This window comes from Oncorhynchus keta, chromosome 14, assembly GCF_023373465.1.
Source record: "Oncorhynchus keta strain PuntledgeMale-10-30-2019 chromosome 14, Oket_V2, whole genome shotgun sequence".
NCBI classification, from domain to species: Eukaryota; Metazoa; Chordata; class Actinopteri; order Salmoniformes; family Salmonidae; genus Oncorhynchus; species Oncorhynchus keta.
In genome coordinates, this window is record NC_068434.1 from 22,741,988 (window position 1) to 22,762,402 (window position 20,415).

The 20,415-nt window shown below is 42.8% G+C and overlaps 1 protein-coding gene across 1 annotated transcript in view; it reads right to left on the bottom strand.

Moving 5' to 3' along the window:
- Positions 1-274: 274 nt before the first annotated feature.
- Positions 275-20,415, bottom strand: part of LOC118392985 (cAMP-specific 3',5'-cyclic phosphodiesterase 4D) — an 80,545-nt gene continuing 60,404 nt past the window's right edge. Inside the window, exon 3 of the mRNA XM_035785088.2 lies at positions 275-3,542. Within this exon, the coding sequence (XP_035640981.1) occupies positions 3,300-3,542 (243 nt within the window). The 3' untranslated portion in view covers positions 275-3,299. The remainder of the gene's footprint in view (positions 3,543-20,415) is intronic.

The window sequence follows — 20,415 nt, forward strand, 5'->3', positions numbered from 1 at the left end:
GTCCCAATCTTGTCTATCCATCTCCCCTGAAGTGACCGGTTCCTTCCTCCACTTCTTTTTATTTTTCCAGTCCTGGTATGGTAGGCTAGCTGTAACCTATCCCAGTTCAGAAACTTCACTCTTTCATTGTTCAGATGACCCTTAACTTGAACTTGGAAGCAGTAAGTTGTCTGCCTTCCAGTTTTCTTCAACCCTGACGATCTTTATTTTATTTAACCTTTATTTAACCAGGAAGGGCTCATTGAGATTTAAAATCTCTTTCTCAAGAGCGTCCTGGCCAAGATAGGCAGCACCAAGTCATTACAAAAATTACAGACAAACAACATGAAAAACAAGTAATCTAGTAAAAACCATAGAATTCACAAGAGTATTTTTTTAAATATATTTTTTCACCTTTATTTAACCAGGTAGGCTAGTTGAGAACAAGTTCTCATTTACAACTGCGACCTGGCCAAGAGAAAGCATAGCAGTGTGAACAGACAACACAGAGTTACACATAGAGTAAACAGTTAACAAGTCAATAACACAGTAGGGGAAAAAATAGTCTATATACATTGTGTGCAAAAAGCATGAGGAGGTAGGCGAATAATTACAATTTTGCAGATTAACACTGCAAAAAATCAAAAACAGCTAATTAAAAACATTGACAGGCCAGGGAATCAGTCTCAAGATCATTCATCAGTGATATCGGGACAGGTTCTTCCAGTTTAAAACTATTTTGTAAGGCGTTCCAAGATGATGGCGCAGAGTACATAAAAGCCCTTTTACTATAAATGAACCAAGCCTTAAACTGAGCTAAGACGTTGTACAGTATGGTCTTTGTTAGAATTCCCAATCATTTTCTCCCATGTTGTCCATAGCGAAGTGTATAGAAGGCATAGCAATTAATAATTATATTACAAAGGGCTTTGCCTTACTCACGTATATTAATAAATTCTTGAAAAAATATATGATGACCTCACAACATAATCTAATCTTAAAAATATCTATCTATCTATCTATCTATCTATCTATCTATCTATCTATCTATCTATCGGTCGGTCGGTCGGTAGGACTGAGGTCTGAAAGGATAGTTCAGAGTTTCTGCACTCTTCTATAACCTGTACGGAACACAATACCCATTCTCACTTATGGGTGGAAAAAATTACGATATGGGGGAGGGGAATGGGCAGGGTATATGCAAATGGAATACTGTAGTATTTACTATAGTTTAAAATGTGTTGTGTTTCTGTGGACTGTAGTGTTTTTCCAGACATTACTGTAGTATTTAGGACTGTGTTATTTTGTTGTTGTGGATAACAATGTTGTTTTTACTATAGTATTCTACAGTATACCACAACATTATATAGTATCTATCTGTATGAATGCATTTTGACATGCTGGAACATTGGTACAAACAACACCATTGTCTTCAGCAGAGGAAGAACGTGACATGACAGGCGCTGGTTCGGATGGAGAACCATTGTGTCAAGCCATTGGACGGTGTAATGTATGTACGTAGCTTGTTGTTGATGAAGAAGACACTGCTCTCCAATGCAAATCTTCATGATCAGTGGAGTGAGGCGTTCTAAATCCCAAGGACACTGTCCATTTTATGAATTCTAATTACATGGTCCTACATCTTCTCTTTGTCTCATATTACAAACACATTGCCTGGCCACAGAGCACCTGCCAAACTTGATGTGTTCTCAGATGCACTGGGGATTACTTTCATCTGCAGGAGCTGGGGGGTCTTTTTTGTTGATATTCTTTTGGCTGTACTTTAGGTTTGTTTTTTCCCCTTACTTACACATCACCTATGGGATGTCGGGCTACAATGAGCTACTGTTTTTCCCCTTACAATTTGTGGTCCCTGAGAATTTTTCTCAGACATGGGCTACTTGTGAAAGCAAATCTCTCACCTTGTGAAGCTCTGGCAACTCTCAACTAACCTCATAGCAGATGGTACTGTACGTTGTGCACTGCAGACTGCAGAGGGCTTAGCTTCCCCAAACCTTTCTTAATACCCTGCTCTAACTTTGTTTAGACTGTTTGATAGTATGGTGGTGATGGCCGTGTGCTTTGAATCCCATACAATCCTGAGTGCGCCATAGTGCATAAAAAAAAATTGTCACCCTACACCAAACGCGATCACGACACGCCGGTTAAAATATCAAAACAAACGTTGAACCAATGACATTAATTTGGGGACAGGTCGAAAAGCATTAAACATGTATGGCAATTTAGCTAGTTAGCTTGCACTTGCTAGCTAATTTGTTCTATTTAGCTAGTTTGCTGTTGCTAGCTAATTTGTCCTGGGATATAAACATTAGGTTGTTATTTTACCTGAAATTCACAAGGTCCTCTACCCCGACAATTGATCCATACATAAAACGGCCAACCGAATCGTTTTTAGTCATCTCTCGTCCTTCCAGGCTTTTTCATCTTTGAACTTATATGGTGATCGGCATCTAAACTTTCATAGTATTACCACGACGACCAGCAAAACAGTTCGTCTTTCAATCACCCACGTGGGTTTAACCAATGAGGATTTGGCCTGCTTCTATAAACCAATGAGGAGATGGGAGATGCAGGACTTTCAGTGCAATCTGCATCAGAAATAGAAAGGAGTTCTATTTTAGCCCTTGGCATCGCAGACGCTCGTTGGCGCGCATGAGCAGTGTGGGTGCAATAATTGAATAACATGGATTTCTAAATTTACTTTGTGGCACTCGCATACGCGACGTGTCCGGTCTGGTCAGCATGTTAGCCTGTATTATGACAGTGTTCCCCAAGTGGCTTTCTTATAGGATCTAGGGAGGCTGTATATGACATACTGAAAGTTTGTCATATTTTGGACTGGTGCCTCAAGGGGTTTTGGTTGAATGACTGCACTCTACTACCTGTTGAAACCTCTGCTCCACCAAAGGGCCAAAATAGCGTAAAAAACACAATTCTGTGAAATTATGTTGATTTGCAAGATGGTGCCTTGTTTGTTACTATCGAGTTGTTTTGTTTAGTTAAATCATTCCTTTTCAGAAGAAATGGAGACAAAATATTTCCCAGATCTGTATGTTGAAATCAGTCAATTACAATGCTAGAAATACACGGATGAGTCAGACTTCATTAGACAAGTGAGTCAGAGTTCACTTCAATAAGTGCCAAATATACACAGAAAATGAAGGGATACATTTGTATAATTGTAGCTCATTCAAAAAGAAAGCACTCTTTCCAGACTGCCTGACAGTCTAAACATCCCTTATGGTAATTTAATTTGTACAAAACTAGCAAGTCAACACACACACATACATACACACACCTCACCTGCTGGTGTCGGCTGAGGTGATGGCGATAAGTGGAGGGGTGCGTAGGGGCAGTGTGGTCGGTCGCGGTGGGACTGTGATAGTGTCTGGTTCAGGTTTGTGGTTGCAGTAGTACTGCTCAGCCTGCCTGAAGGCCAGAGGAGGCAGCTGGACAGTGCGACATGACAGCCTCCGGACCAGGAAGGGCTCCATACAGGACATTGGCCCCGACTCTGGAGAGTCTGACGAATCATCTGACACCTGGGAGAGAGGAGAGCAGAGACAGACAGTCAGGGTGGAGATATACCTGAGAAGGATGAGGCAGACAGGATGGGGATATACCTGAGAGAGAGGAGAAACAGACAGGATGGAGATATACCTGAGAGAAAGGACAGACAGACAGATAGACAGACCTGAGAAAGACGAGAGGAGAGACAAACATACAGACATGTTGGAGATATACCTGAGAGAGAAGAGACACACAGGATTGTGATATGCCTGAGAGAGAGGAGAGACAGACAGACGGACAGGATGGTGATATACCTGAGAGAGAAGAGAAGAGAGAGAAATGATGGTGATATACCTGAGAGAGAAGAGAGGAGAGAGACATGATGGTGATATACTTGAGAGAGAAGAGAGGAGAGAGACATGATGGTGATATACCTGAGAGAGAAGAGGAGAGAGACATGATGGTGATATACCTGAGAGAGAAGAGAGGAGAGAGACATGATAGTGATATACCTGAGAGAGAAGAGAGGAGAGAGACATGATGGTGATATACTTGAGAGAGAAGAGAGGAGAGAGACATGATGGTGATATACCTGAGAGAGAAGAGAGGAGAGAGACATGATGGTGATATACTTGAGAGAGAAGAGAGGAGAGAGACATGATGGTGATATACTTGAGAGAGAAGAGAGGAGAGAGACATGATGGTGATATACTTGAGAGAGAAGAGAGGACTGAGACATGATGGTGATATACTTAAGAGAGACAGGATGGTGATATACTTGAGAGAGAAGAGAGGAGAGAGACATGATGGTGATATACTTGAGAGAGAAGAGAGGAGAGAGACATGATGGTGATATACCTGAGAGAGAAGAGAGGAGAGAGACATGATGGTGATATACTTGAGAGAGGAGAGAGACATGATGGTGATATACTTGAGAGAGAAGAGAGGAGAGAGACATGATGGTGATATACTTGAGAGAGAAGAGAGGAGAGAGACATGATGGTGATATACTTGAGAGAGAAGAGAGGAGAGAGACATGATGGTGATATACTTAAGAGAGACAGGATGGTGATATACTTGAGAGAGAAGAGAGGAGAGAGACATGATGGTGATATACTTGAGAGAGAAGAGAGGAGAGAGACATGATGGTGATATACTTGAGAGAGAAGAGAGGAGAGAGACATGATGGTGATATACCTGAGAGAGAAGAGAGGAGTTACAGATAGAATGGTGATATACCTGATACTGAGATAAATAAACAGACACCGAGAGGTAACTGAGGGGAGAAGAGGAGATATGCCATCTGAAAGATAGAGCTGGTCAGGAAGAGAGAGAGAGACAAGGAGAGGATAGATGCTCAGCAGATACGGATGCAGGGCAGAAAGAAATAACCCAATCCTGCATACATATGCTTGCAAACCATTACAATTATCAGCAGTTTCTTGATGGAGGCTCTCAAATCATGGAGGCTCTCAATTCAAACGTTTGCACTAGTGCCATTATGTAAAGCTTTACCGATCAGGAGTGTCTTCAATTACCCAACCCTGTCCATAACAGAGAATAGAATGAATAGAATTAGACAGTGCTCTATATGCTCTATTCATGTCAGAGCCGACAGTACATATGGTTCTGATCCACAACACAGAATTAGGATTGAAGCCCATCCTTTGCACTAACCTACACTGAATGTGCAAAACATTAGGGACACCTTCCTAATATTGAGATACACCCCTTTTATCCCTCAAAACAGCCTCAATTCATTGGGGCATGGACTCCACAAGGTGTCAAAAGCATTCCACAGGGATGCTGGCCCATGTTACCTCCAGTGCTACCCACAGTTATGTCAAGTTGGCTGGATGTCCTACTCAGATCATTCTTGATACACAGGAGAAACTGTTGAGTGTGAAAAACCCAGCAGCGTTGCAGTTCTTGAAACAAACTGGTGCGCCTACTGTACAACCATATCCTGTTCAAAGGCACCTCAATATTAGGAAGATGTCCCTAATGTTTTGTACACTCATCTAAGCTGATTGAAGTGGATTTAACAAGTGACATCTATAAGGGATCATAGCTTTCACCTGTATTTACCTATGTCATGGAAAGAGCAGTCTATGTTATGTTCATAATGTTTTGTACACTCTGTGTACAAGTCTAGTCATATACTAGTCATACTAGTGCTGCATATAGCCATGTAACACTAGTATGAATATAGCTTTTGATATACTTCTACGGAACCTCCTCTGGGAATGGTTTTCTTGCAGCATTTTGTGTCTTTAATAGCTGATGGAAACTAAATCAGCTGCATGTTTCGTCAGTGTATCAAGTAGAATGTGTGTTAGTGTAACGGATGTGAAACGGCTAGCTTAGTTAGCGGTGTGCGCTAAATAGCGTTTCAATCGGTTGCGTCACTTGCTCTGAGACCTTGAAGTAGTAGTTCCCCTTGCTCTGCAAGGGCCGCGGCTCTTGTGGAGCGATGAGTAACGATGCTTCGTGGATGACTGTTGTTGATGTGTGCAGAGGGTCCCTGGTTCACGCCCGTTTATGGGCGAGGGGACGGTTTAAAAAGTATACTGTTACATTGATGCTGTTGACCCGGATTACTGGTTGCTGCGGAAAAAGGAGGAAGGTCAAAAGGGGGGTGAGTGTAACGGATGTGAAACGGCTAGCTTAGTTAGCGGTGTGCGCTAAATAGCGTTTCAATCGGTTACGTCACTTGCTCTGAGACCTTGAAATAGTAGTTCCCCTTGCTCTGCAAGGGCTGCGGCTTTTGTGGAGCGATGGGTAACGATGCTTCGAGGGTGACTGTTGTCGTTGTGTGCAGAAGGTCCCTGGTTCGTGCCCGGCGAGGGGACGGTTTAAAATTATACTGTTACATTTGTGCGTGAGTGAGTGAGTGAATGTGGGAGTGTGTGTGTGTACCTATATGAGCCAGGTCCACTCACAAATATACTGTATACACACACAGTTGGAGACTGGTGAGACAGCATGATGAAAAAGTCTGTGCCATTAATCTTCTGGTTAACCATGAGTCATTTTCATTGGTTCTGCATGATTAACAAGACTTTCCCATTAAGTAAGGGTCAACCATTAACATATTCAGCCCACATAGCTAATTTACAGGTCATTCTTCCACATTACACCGATTAACCACTGAGACCAGCTGGACCCTCCACATTGACCAGCTTGGCCATGTGGATAACAAAAATGAAATCAACATCTTGGAAAATAAGTTTTCGTTATACATAGAGCTTGATGACCTTTCATCAACTTCAATAACTCCACCAGTGGAGGCTGCTGAGGGGAGGTTGGCAAATGGAAAGGCATCAAACACATGGTTGATGTATTTGATACAATTCCAACAATTCCGCTCCAGCCATTACCACGAGTCCGTCCTCCCCAATTAAGATGCCACCAACATCCTGTGACCTCCACATATAACTGTTGTTTTATATAGAATAATGGGAGGGGAGTAGAAGGTGCCACCAAATAAGAGCATTACGCAGCTCGTTAACAATTCAAAACTGTTTTTATTAGCTATTTCAGGTTGAATCATCAAATATGATGTAGATATAAGGGGAAGGTTTGGAGGAGCAAGTGTTACCTGAATGTTTTTACCCTGAATGTTTTTTCCCATCATACTTAATAAGTGTTTGACTCCAAAAAAATAACCACTTTGTCCAAGGCTTTTCAGCCTTTCAGCATTTCAGCACAAGCAGCCTTATTGTTGGGGGTGCTAAAAATGGAGTGAGATTTCCTGCTCTGTTTTCCTTCCCTCCCAGTGTGCTTTGATTTGTAATGTGTATGTGTGTGCGTTTCTTTGATTTTCAGTGTGTGAAACTGTGTTGTTTAATGGTGTGAGTAGCCTTGGCCCGAGGCAGTCTGCTGTAAAAACAAGCTATTCATCCAGCCCACCCCCATGAATTATACAGGTGGTTAGCTACTGTAGGTGTACTGCCTGACTCCTAAACTGATGTTGAACACTCCATTTACAGAGATTCTCCAAACACAAACACTTTGCTGAGTTTGAACAAAGCATAGATGGTACATTGAGTTTGTCATTACCTATGACTTAAAGGGAACACAATAAATGTGCCACTCATTGGATCATTCTTGAAAGATGGAAAGTTTTGATGGCTAACTAAAATAAGAATACGCAAATGTTTTTGGAAAAATGTATTTTAGTTAAACTGGGGGATAGATTATGGAAATCTCTAGACTTCAATAAAACATTGTTGTCACAGGGAAGCTCACCCTGTCATTCTCAGCCTATTAAAGTCCAACCCAACCTGCATCATCATGTCAATCCTCATTCAACAAATCAACAGCCTTCATTCCTCTACAATTGCTTGTACCTGTGGTAGGCAGGCAGTGAAATTGACAGCACATTACAGTGGGAGAGGGAGGATGTCATTACAGTACATTACATTACTGCCCTCATTCCTGGTCTCCCCAGGTCTAGGTGTCTGTGCTCGATTATAGTGCATTCAGAAAGTATTCAGATCCCTTGACATTTTGTTAAGTTACAGCCTTACTCTAAAATGGATAAAATAAAAAAAAATGTCCCCATTATTACAAAGCGAAAATAGGTTTGACATTTTTGCATATGTAAAACAACTAAAAAACAGAAATACCTTATAAGTATTCAGACCTTTTCCTGTAAGATTCAAAATTTAGCTCAGGTGCATACTGTTTCCATTGATCATCAACCCCCGAGCTGACAAGGTACAAATCTGTCGTTCTGCCCCTGAACAGGCAGTTAACCCACTGTTCCTAGGCCGTCATTGAAAATTTGAATTTTTTCTAAACTGACTTGCCTAGTTAAATAAAGGTAAAATATATTTTTTAAATTCTATGTTTAATCTACAAATGTTTTTCTCAGTTACTTATGGTAGGTTAGTAAAATGTATTTAAATTGGGTTCCTACTACTCAAATATATATACTCACAACTATATTTAAAAAGCTGATGCAAATAGTTACCTCAATATACTTGGGATAATTTACAAAAAAATATTATTTCTATAGAAGGGAATATGCAAAAAGAAACAACAGTGTTCAACTTCAAAACCTTTTTTTTTAATAAAGGTTTTCTTCAAACTTCAATCTGAAATGAAACCCTACTCCTTAAGCATTCTGGGTATAATTCCACTTTGCCTCCTCAGTGTAACGTTACATCCAGATAGCTTGCACCTGACTACAAATAATTTCAGATCTTCACAACTGCATAAAGTTTAGGTGATAGTTTGGGATTAGCACTATGACCTCACATCTTGTACATTTTGGCAAGAATTCTCTGGTGGTCTGTGTGCCCCTTAACTAACGTCAAAGCGATATTTGAACGTTAGCTAAAAAACGGAAATCCAAACTGACTTGGAAGATCTGCTTGTTATCTATATTACTAGCCAGCCCAATTATTTCATTTAGCTAGTTTGGCTCTTAGATATGGACAAGATAACTACTGCATAAGGTCAACGTTAGCAGTGCTGCCTTGAACATGTTGTGAATACGTGAACAACAAGGTTTCTGCAATGACATGTGTAGTTAGCTAGCTACGTGTTGTTCCTACCTGTCTCTTCCTGGGTAACGTTAGCTTGCCTAGCAGGCAAACATTACCTCGCAGGAGCACATGTGGTCAGTTCTACTGTAATGTGTGCTGACAATACATTTTTCGGGTAAACTAGGTAGCTAATGTTACATAGCTATTTAGGTTCATATAAAACTTACACAAAAATGACAAAAGTTATAAACAGCGCTGATGCGAGTAAATGCACTAACTTACTAACTAGTAACGTTAGCATGCCCACCACTTGCTAACTATACAGACATCATGGCCGTTAACTAACTTAGCTAGCTTATCAACGTGCAAATATATAACGTACTCTGGCAATATAGCAAGCTAATGGCTTTTCGTACTTGAAGAATATTATTTAACGAATATTTTTTACATTTCGTTGACAATATGTGTAGAGAAATCCAAACTACAATCGAAGTTATAATTTGGTCCTTACCTGCCGCATGGCCATTCCAAAGGAGAAAGATCTTAGAAATATTTGTTCAAATTTAGCAGCATATTACCTTGGATTTTATTTGCAAATTAGTATTTTTCATCACATTTAAATTAAGTACCATATTAAAAAATGTAAGTATAACCAGAAACCTATTATTTTAAGTAAAAATCAATGATTTTCATTCGCAATATTTACTAAGCCTGTGGGTCATTTTTTACAGTGTGGATGGTTAATTCCTCGATCCAAATATGACATAGACAACTCTTAAGAGTTTAGTTACCTTAACAAAATAAACAAATCAGAACTACAGACCCCAAATAGTAGCATTTTCTATTTGACAGTGTTCAGGTACACTATTTGCCAACTCCGAGACAGACATGTACATAAAAAAAAAAGAATACAGCCTTGAAGACTGTATAGAGAACAATATTGTAATGACCTGACTAGATCATAAATGAACAATTGTCCAGACAGAGGCTTGAGTTTGCGAATTGACGGTTTATTAAACCAACTTTACACAGGCTACTGTTTGGGCCGTAGCACACGCCAAATAGATGACAGATAACCCACAAGCCAATCGTGACCTTCTCTTGTGAAGCCCAGACGTAAGAGAGAGAGAACAAAGGCTGAACCTGGTCTTAACTTCCAATGCTCCACCCCCCTGCCCAACCCCCCTCCACGCCACTCCGCCAACCACCAGGATGCCCGGCATCAGAACATTCCAGGCATTCCCGTGATTGGCAGATAGCAGGTTGATTGACATGTCGGACCCCGCGAACACCGGGTACTGGTCAGTACAACACAACCACCTCCTAGCCTAACACATAACACACAGCTAGCTGTCTGTGCGGGTCGCTACAATATATATTTTATTTCGCACAGGATTGTCATTCCCTCCTCTGCTGCCTGGATTATAGCCCTCATAGCAGGAGAGTCTTGAAACATATAAGGAGATATTGATCTCCCCGAGGAGGCAGAGAGGGACAGAAGGAGGGGGACAAGTGTGAGAGAAACTGACTGAAAGAGGGAAAAAAGAGAGCAGGAGAAAGAAAGAGAACGTGACAGGAGAGTGAGGGGGGAGAGAGAGAGAGATACAAATACAAATTCCATCTAGACACCGTTGCCCAGAGCACACAAAAACGAAACATAACCCGGCCTAAACATCATCGCCACAGGTAACTTCCACAAAGCTGTGAACGATTTGAGAGACAAGGCAAGAAGGGCCTTCTACGCCATCAAAAGGAACATAAAATTCGACCTACCAATTAGGATCTGGCTAAAAGTACTTGAATCAGTCAAAGAACCCGTTGCCCTTCATGATTGTGAGGTCTGGGGTCTGCTCACCAACCAAGAATTCACAAAGTGGGACAAACACAAATTGAGAATTCTGCAAAAATAGCCACCGTGTACAACGTCAAACTCAAAATAATGCATGCAGAGCAGAATTAGGCCGATACCTGCTAATGATAAAAATCCAGAAATGAGACGCTCAATTCTACAACCACCTAAAAAGAAGCGATTACCAAACCTTCCATAACAAAGCCATCACCTACTGAGAGATTAACCTAGAGAAAAGCCCTGAGCAAGCTGGTGCTGGGGCCCTGCTCACAAACACAAACAGACCCCACAGAGCTCCAGGACAGCAACACAATTAGATCCAACCAAATCATGAGAAAACAAAAAGATAATTACTTGACACATTGGAAAAATTAACAAAAACACAGAGCTAACTAGAATTCTATTTGGCCCTAAACAGACAGCACACAGTGGCAGAACACCTGACAACTGTGACTGGCCCAAAATTAAAGAAAGCTTTGATTATGTACAGACTCAGTGAACATAGCCTTGCTTTTGAGAGAGGTCACCGTAGACAGACCTGGCTCTCAAGAGAAGACAGGCTATGTGCACACTTCCCACTAAATGAGCTGGAAACTGAGCTGCACTTCCTAACCTCCTGTTAAACGTATGACCATATTAGAGACACATATTTCCCTAAGATTATACAGACCCACAAAGAATTTTAAAACAAATCCAAATCCCATATCTACTGGGTGAAATACCACAGTGTGCAATCACAGCAGCAAGATTTGTGACCTGTTGCCACTAGAAAAGGGCAACCAGTCAAGAACAAACACCATTGTCAATACAACCCATATTTATGTTTATTTATTGTCCCTTTTGTAGTTTAACTATTTGCACATCGTTACAACACTGTATATAGCCATAATATAACATTTGAAACATTTGTGAGTGTAAGGTTTACTGTACATTTTTTATTGTTTATTTAACTTTAGTTTATTATCTATTATTTTTATTATCTATCTCACTTGCTTTGGCAATGTAAACATGTTTCCCATGCCAATACAGCCCTTTGAATTTCATTTAATTGAGAGAGAGAAAGAGAGAGTGAGAGAGACATGAGAGGGAGAGAGAGAGCAATGTAAACATGTTTCCCATGCCAATAAAGCCCCTTGAATTGATTTTTAAAAATGAGAGAGAGAGAGAGAGATCAACACAACTAAACAGCCTTGGAACAGTTGAACAATATCACCAGCTGATTTTCACAAGGACTAATCTTATTTCTTGTTACATAGGCCGGGGCAGCCCAGAGACTTGCAGACACAACACAAAGGTTACCTGAAATAACTTTTTGTATCTAAATGCCATCATTATCAAGTATGATGTTTTACTCATGTGAACAGGATTTTTGGGACCAGTTTGGCATTTATAATAAAGCAGAATTATTAAAGATAATTTCCTGAGTTGCTATTTGCCATATTTACTAAGCCCGTGGGTCATTTTTTACAGTGTGGATGGTTAATTCCTCAATCCAAATTTGACATGGACAACTCTTAGAGTTTAGTTACCTTAACAAAATAAACAAATCAGAACTACAGACCCCAAATAGTAGCATTTTCTATTTGACAGTGTTCCGGTACAATATTTGCCAACTCCGAGACAGACATGTACATTTAAAAAATTAAAAATACGCCTTGAAGACTGTATAGAGAACAATGTATCTTTTATTTTGCACAGGATCGTCATTCCCTCCTCTGCTGCCTGGATTATAGCCCTCGAAGCAGGAGAGTCTTGGTTCTCACTGCTCTGAAACATATAAGGAGATATGTCTTTTTGATTTAAAGGACATTGAAGCATGGCAGAGCCCTGATGAAGGCTGTAATGCTAAACTGTTTTAAGAAATAACAAAGCATTACCATTCAACTTCAATTATCCTCCAAGAGTGGCTGAATACAGTACTTCTCACACATGTAGTTTGTTCCTCAATTCATGGCCCGTGGTTGGACTGCCAGGTATAGTGGCAGTAGGCCAATATGTTTTCCTTGACTCTTCATACTGTATAACCAGTCTGAAACCCCTTCATTCCCACTATTCCCTCTTCTCTAGTAGATGTTTCCCCTCAACCTGAAGGAACTAAACTCCTTGCACTTTCAGACCCCATGCACTTCTTTCTTTCACTGTCAAAACGTTGACATTTTCTGCATTTGTCCCCGTTTTTCCCTTTTGGTGTTGACTCGTTCCCAAGGGATCCTCATTCAGCACTTAAAAGTCATCCTCTCATACATTATTCATAGAGTAATTCATTTTAATTAGATTATTCTATCTGCCAAACAGGATGCCCTCTTTAACAAACAGAATATTTCATGAGTGTTTTTTCCCCTTGACCTTTAGCCAGATCACATTGTTAAGCTATCTATGGGGAAGCCTCTGTATTGACTAAAAATAATCAAAACTTGCATTTGAAAAGAGAGGTGCAACCCTCCTTCTTTTACCTTTATTGACTTAATACATACAGTGCCTCAAGAAAGTTTTCATACTCCTTGACTTATTTCACATTTTGTTGTGTTAATATCTAAATTCAAAATTATTTATTTTTTCACCCATCTACACACAATGCCTGTCACGACTTCCGCCGAAATTGGTGCCTCTCCTTGTTCGGGGCGGCGTTCGGCGCTCATCGTCACAGGCTTTCTAGCTTCCACCGATCCATGTTTCTGTTTTCCATTTGTTATGTCTTGAGTGTACACACCTGGTTCCCATTAAGTTATTATTATTTCCCTATTTAACCCTCTGGTTCCCATTATGTTTTGTGTGTGATTGTTCCTGGTTGATGTTAGTCTTTTGTGTTAGGGATTGTGATCCCTGCGTGGATTTATTTCTCCTGATTATTTTCCAGAGTAAAGTTTGTTATTTTTACTCAGTTCAGTGTCCTGCACCTGACTCCGTTCTCACCTATACACAACTAACACTTGACAATGCCCCATAATGACGAAGTGAAAACATAATTTTAGAAGGGTTTGCACATTTATTGACGGTGAGGAGCGGGCTGGTCCGGACGGTGGAGATGGAAATCCCAGGCGGGACCCAACAGTGCTCCTCGGGACCGTACCCCTCCCAGTCCATCAGGTACTGGAGCCGACCCCCACAACGTCGGCAGTCCAGGAGGGACCTGTCGGCATAGGCAGAGGTCCCAACGATGTCCAGGGAGGCAGAGGGGTGTTGTGAGGAACGACACCAGCCAGGAGACCAGGAACCACTGGCCTGAGGGAAACATGAAATGAGGGTGCGATCCGGTAGTTGATGGGGAGTTGTACTCAGTATGTTATCTCACTGACCCTCCGGAGGACTTTGAAAGGCCACACAGCTTCCAGCAGGGCAGGCGAAGCGGGAGGTTCTTGGTGGAGAGCCAGACGCGATCACCAGGATGGAACACGGGAACCTCACTGCGGTAGCGGTCCAAACCTCCTCTGTGTGCCGGAACCCCTCATCCACCGCAGGGGGCCTCGGTCTGTCTCCACGGGGCCAATGCCGGCTGACACCCCAGGATGCACTGGAAGGGAGTCAACCCGGTGGAGGAGTGACGAAGTGAGTTCTGGGAGAACTCCGACCAGGGAAGGAAATGGGCCCACTCCCCCTGCCGGTCCTGACAGTGACTTCTAAGGAACCTACCCAGCTCCTGGTTGGTCCTCTCCACCTGCCTGTTGGACTTAGGCCGGTACCCGGATGTGAGGCTGGCCATTGCCCCCAGCTTCTCCATGAAGGCTCTCCATACCCTCGACATGAATTGGGAGCCACAGTTGGAAATTATGTCCTTCAGAAGGCCATAGTGTCAGAAGACCTGCTGAAACAGTGCCTCAGCAACCTGGGGAGCAGTAGGGAGACCAGAGAGAGGGATAAGACGTCAAGATATTGAGAATCTGTCCACAACAACCATAACATTGGTGAAACCATCCGACAGGGGAAGATCAGTAACTAAATCTATGGACAGATGGGACCAAGGATGCTGAAGCATGGGAAGGAGTGTCCCTGATGGAGCGTGCCGGGAAGATTTGGTTTGGGCACATATGGAGGAGGAGTTGACGTAGCGGGCAACGTCCTGCACCAAGGTGGGCCACCAGTACTTAGCGGAGATGGATTGAATGGTGTGGTTGATGCCTGGGTATCCAGTGGGCAAGGGATATGTGCGCCCATGTCAACAGCCGATCCCTTACCTCTGTGGGAAGGTAGGTGTGCTCCAGAGGACAGGTAGCAGATGTGTGTTCCCTCTCCAGAGCTGTAAAGACAATACATGAGGGACAGCCAGCCAGTGAAATGGAAACCAGGAAGGGTTTGGTGGAAAGCGATGATGGAATACTTACGCCTACCACGGGAGATGGATGATCACGGGGCCGTCCCTCTGTCCCTCTGTCCCTGGGGAACCCCGGGTTAGGACGCCCCAGGACACCGCTGAAGCTGATGCCCCTCCTGGCCGCAATTGGAACACAGCCCCAGCCATCTTCGGCAACGCCACTCTGCCATTGAGAGGTGTGTGGCCCCTACCTCCATGGCTTCAGGCTCTGGCTCAGGATGGCAAAAGGAGGGGCCAAAGGAGGAAGGCGAGAGGTGAGGGAGGTGCCAGCACTCCCAAAGAAGGGTGTCCAGACTGATGGCCATTCCTATGAGCGCGTCCAAGAAAGGTTATCGTCCCAGCACACCAGCTCTGTCCGCTGGAGACTGCCACGGTTTGGAAGGTGAGGGCATACTCCGCAGCATTCTGGGCATCCTGCCGAAGTTGAGGTAGTCGCTCACCTCTCTCTCTGCCCTCTGATGGATAGTCAAAGACTGCCCTGAATAGAGAAATGAACCTCTAGTAGGAACCCAGCTCTTCCTCTCTCCCAGATGGCCATAGCCCACTCCAACGCCAGCCCAGTTAGCAGGGAAATGACCATGGGAACCTTGGACCTCTCGGTGGTGGGGGCTCCAGTCTGTTTGGCAAAATAGAGGGAGCATTGGAGTAGGATACCACAGCATTTGAAGGAGAGTCGGGCATCGCTGAAGTGGGCAGACGGCTGGATAGGCTGGGGGACTGCCTTGCTGGGATGACTTGTGGTAGGAGGACCCCCGCTTGTAGTTGAATTCTCTTCTCTCTCTGTCAAGGCAGTAGAGAATGCGGAAGACCTTATCCTTAGCCATACCCAGTTGTGCCAGCTGATCCTGGGGTTGGCGGGTTGTCCTTGTTCGTCGACTGTCTGGGAGATGTCCTTCTGCTGCTGCTTCTATTTTCTTGTGGAGGCAATATTCTGTAACGTATACGCTGGGAGTCAAGAAGCAGATGCAGACGGTGAGTTTAATAATAAGAATCATGAAGATAAACAAGACAAGAGATGAGTACAGAATGCGAACAAAAACCAATACTGCCTGATGACTTAGGCTACAGAGGGCTAAATCAAAGGAGAGCAATCAGGGCGATGAAGTCCAGGTGTGCATAATGATGGGGAGCAGGTGTGCGTAGTGATGATACCCAGGGCCGATGGTTAGTAGACCGGCGACGTCGAGCGCTGGAGCGGGGGTACGGGAGTAGGCGTGACAAATACATGTTAGAATCACCTTGGGCAGCGATTACAGCTGTCTTTCTGGGTAAGTCTCTAAGAGCTTTACACACTTGGATTGTACAATATTCTTTAAGGTCTGTAAAATATGTTGTTGACCATTGCTAGACAGCCATTTTCAAGTCTTGACATATTTTCAAGCCGATTTAAGTCAAACTGTATCTAGGCCACTCAGGAACATTCAATGTCGTCTTGGTGACGAACTCCAGTGTATATTTGGCCTTGTGTTTTACAATACTGTCCTACAGAAAGTAGAATACTGTCTTCCAGTGTCTGTTGGTTAGCAGACTGAACCAGGTTTTCCTCTAGGATTTTGCCTGTGCTTAGTTTTACTCTGTTTATTTTTATCCTCAAAAACTCCCTAGTCCATACCGATGACATGAATACCCATAACACGATGCAGCCATCGCCATGTTTGAAAATACGATAGTGTGGTACACAGTGATGTGTTGTACTGGATTTGCCCCAAACATAACACTTTGTATTCAGGACAAAGTTTATTTTTTTGCCCCTTTTTTTGCAGTTTTACTTTAGTGCCTTATTGCAAACTGTCATTGGTGGGTGTAGCTGGTGCATGGAAGTCAGGCGCAGGAGAGCAGAGATGAGTGGACAAAGCACTTTACTTAGGCAATTATAATACAGAACGCAACCGCGTCACAAAACAAATGCCCAAGGAACAAGTGAGGCAGCACAAAGTACAAAACCCAAGTACAAAGTACCGGCTGCCACAAAGCACAGGCATAAAACAAAACCCAGCGCAAACCAGCCGGAAGCGTGCCAACCTTGACAAAATAAACAATACCCCACACAAACATGGAGGGAACAGAGGGCTAAATACACATAGAAATGATGAAGAGATGTAAAACAGGTGTGCAGGAAAACAAGACAAAACAAATGGAAAATGAAAAGTGGATTGGCGATGGCAAGAAGACCGGTGACGTTGACCACCGAACGCCGCCCGAACAAGGAGAGGAACCGACTTCGGTAGAAGTCGTGACAAACAGGATGCATGTTTTGGAGAAAAAAAAATCTGTACATGCTTCCTTCTTTTCACTCTGTCATTTAGCTTAGTATTGTGTAGTAACTACAATGAAGTTGATCCATCCTCAGTTCTTTTATCACAGCCATTCAACTCTGTAACTGTTTTAAAGTCACTATTGGCACTTATGGTGAAATACCTGAGCGGTTTATTTTCTCTCCGGCAACTGAGTTAGGAAAGATGCCTGCATATCTTTGTTGTGACTGGGTGTATTGATACACCATCCAAAGTGTCATTAATAACTTCACCATGCTCAAAGGGATATTCAATGTCTGTTTTTATTTATTTTTACCCATGTACCAATAGGTGCCTTTCTTTGAGAGGCATTATCACGTTTCAGGTAAAACCCAAATGCAGATTGTGTTGAAGTAACAATGTTTATTACAGCAACAGGGGCATGCAGCGGTCAATAATCCAGGGCGAGAGCCCTCCTGAACATCAGCGTGATGAGGTACGCTATCTTAGAGCGGTCCGAGGGGAAGGAGGAAGGCTGCAGCTCCATGACGAGGGAACACTGAGCGAGATAGACAGGTGCCCGATTCACCATCGAAACGCTCCGGGGGAGGTAAGCGGGGTTCCCGGGAAACCGGGGTGACGCCGCAGCGACCATCCGGGTTACTGAGGGGCTGAGAGGTTATTGTTGTGGTAGGCTGCCTAGTAGGCAACCCACAGACTTTCTCCTTTAAAATGTCCAATGCTTGGTCGTGATGATCAGCCATGACCTGGAACCCCTCCATCAGACCGGGAAGCAACTCCTTGTGCCTACCAATGGTGGCTCCTTGGGAGGAGATGGCTGGTCCAAGTCTGCGGGGTCAGTCATGGCCAGTTCGTACTGTCACGTTTCAGGTAAGACCCAAATGCAGATTGTGTTGAAGTAACAATGTTTATTACAGCAACAGGGGCAGGCAAATGACAGGCCAAGGCAGAGTATTGGGGCAAAGGTACAGGACGGCAGGCAGGCTCAGGGTCAGGTCAGGCAGAGGTCGGTAATCCAGAGTAGTGGGGCAACGATACAGGACATCAGGCAGGCTCAGGGTCAGGGCGGGCAGAAAAGGTCAAAACCGGGAAAAACAGAAACAGAGGGAAAACCACTGGTAGGCTTGATGAAACAAAATGAACAGGCAACAGACAAACAGAGAACACAGGTATAAGTACCCAGGGGATAATGGGGGAAATGGGCGACACCTGGAGGGGGGTGGACACAAGCACAAGGACAGGTGAAACAGATAAGGGCGTGACAGGCATTGGAAAACCTCCCTGGTCTTTGTGGTTGAATCTGTGTTTTAAATTCACTGTTTACAGTTAATTGTATGTATGGGGTACAGAGATGAGTTAGTCATAAAAAAAAATCATGTTAAACACCATTATTGTACACAGAGGGAGTCCATGCAACTTATTATGTGACTTGTTAAGCAAATATTTACAGCTGAACTTATTTAGGCTTGCCGTAACAAAGGGGTTGAATACATATTGATTTCATTTTTTATTAATTTGTAAACATACATTTTTGTAAAAATAATTTCCCCCCTTTTTCTCCTCAATTTCGTGATTACAATCTTGTCTCATTACTGCAACTCCCCAACGGGCTCGGGAGAGGCAAAGGTCAAGTGATACGTCCTCCGAAACATGACCAGCCAAGCCACGCTTCTTAACACCCGCTCACTCGCTTAACCCGGAAGCCAGCTGCACCAATGTGTCGGAGGAAACACCGTTCAACTGATGAATGAAGTCGCCTCCCCCTGGCCAAACCCTCCCCTAACCCAGACGATGCTGGGCCAATTGTGCACCGCCATATGGGACCCCCGGTCACAGCCAGTTGTGACAAAGCCTGGGATCGAACCCCAGGCTGTAATAACGCCACAACACTGTGATGTAGTGCCCTAGACCGCTGTGCCACACGGGAAGCCTGTATACACTTATTAAAACATATTCCGCTTTGACTTTATGGGATATTGTGTAGCTCAGTGACTCCATTTTTAATTCAGGCTGTAACAACAAAATGTGGAAAAAGTCAAGAGGTGTGAATGCTTTCTGAAGGCACCGTATAAATATATATACTGTCAGGTCCAAATTATAGACACCCTTGATGAAGATGAGCAACAAAAAAAAGTTAATTATATTTATTTTACACTAGTACAATTGATCAGATAAATATATTTTGTTTAACAAGTAATTATACTTTTTCTCAAAAAGATAAGTCTCAAAATTATTGGCACGCCTAAAGATTCTTATAAATAAAATTACATCAGCATTAACATGCAGCCGTTTTTATCTCAATACAAAATTATTTCTGAGTACAATTAAGTACCTTATTGTGATTCTTTTCAATTAAAATCATCAAAAATAAACAAAAATTGCTTCTTAGCAAAGAGCAATTCCTCAAGAAAGAATTTTGCAAGGACTGTCCCGGAGTGATCTGAGTGGGGAGGGGAAAACTAAAAACTAGCTGTTATTGGCAGAGAGGTTTGGAACTTTCTTTCTTACAGGTCTATTAACAAATCTTCCGCTTGGTGATGTCACCAGGCAGGCTTAAATCTTAATCAGAAATATCTGCCAGTATTTTCAAACAGCTCTTTAAAAGGGCCTTATGATAATTGTCAGTGTGGAAAAATATATAAAACACAAGGAAATCATATTTTGAACTGCACTTGGCCTTTAAGGAAATCACAACTTTATTGTGGCCTTCCATGGTTTCCTGTTTCACTGGGGTATAAAAATGAGGTAACACACATGTACAATCTCTTTTGTCAAGATCTCACAAATGAAAAGAGGCAAAAGATTTTTGACCTTCAGAAATCAGGCAATGGGTACAAAACAAATAGCAAAAAAAAATAAAAAATATATACCACTTTCCGCTATTAGGGATGCAATTAACAAGTTTAAAACGCTGGAACATTGGCTAACTTACCTGGTATTGGATGCAAGTATCTTGTCCTCATGCACAATGAGGAAGATGGTTCAGGAAGGAAATCC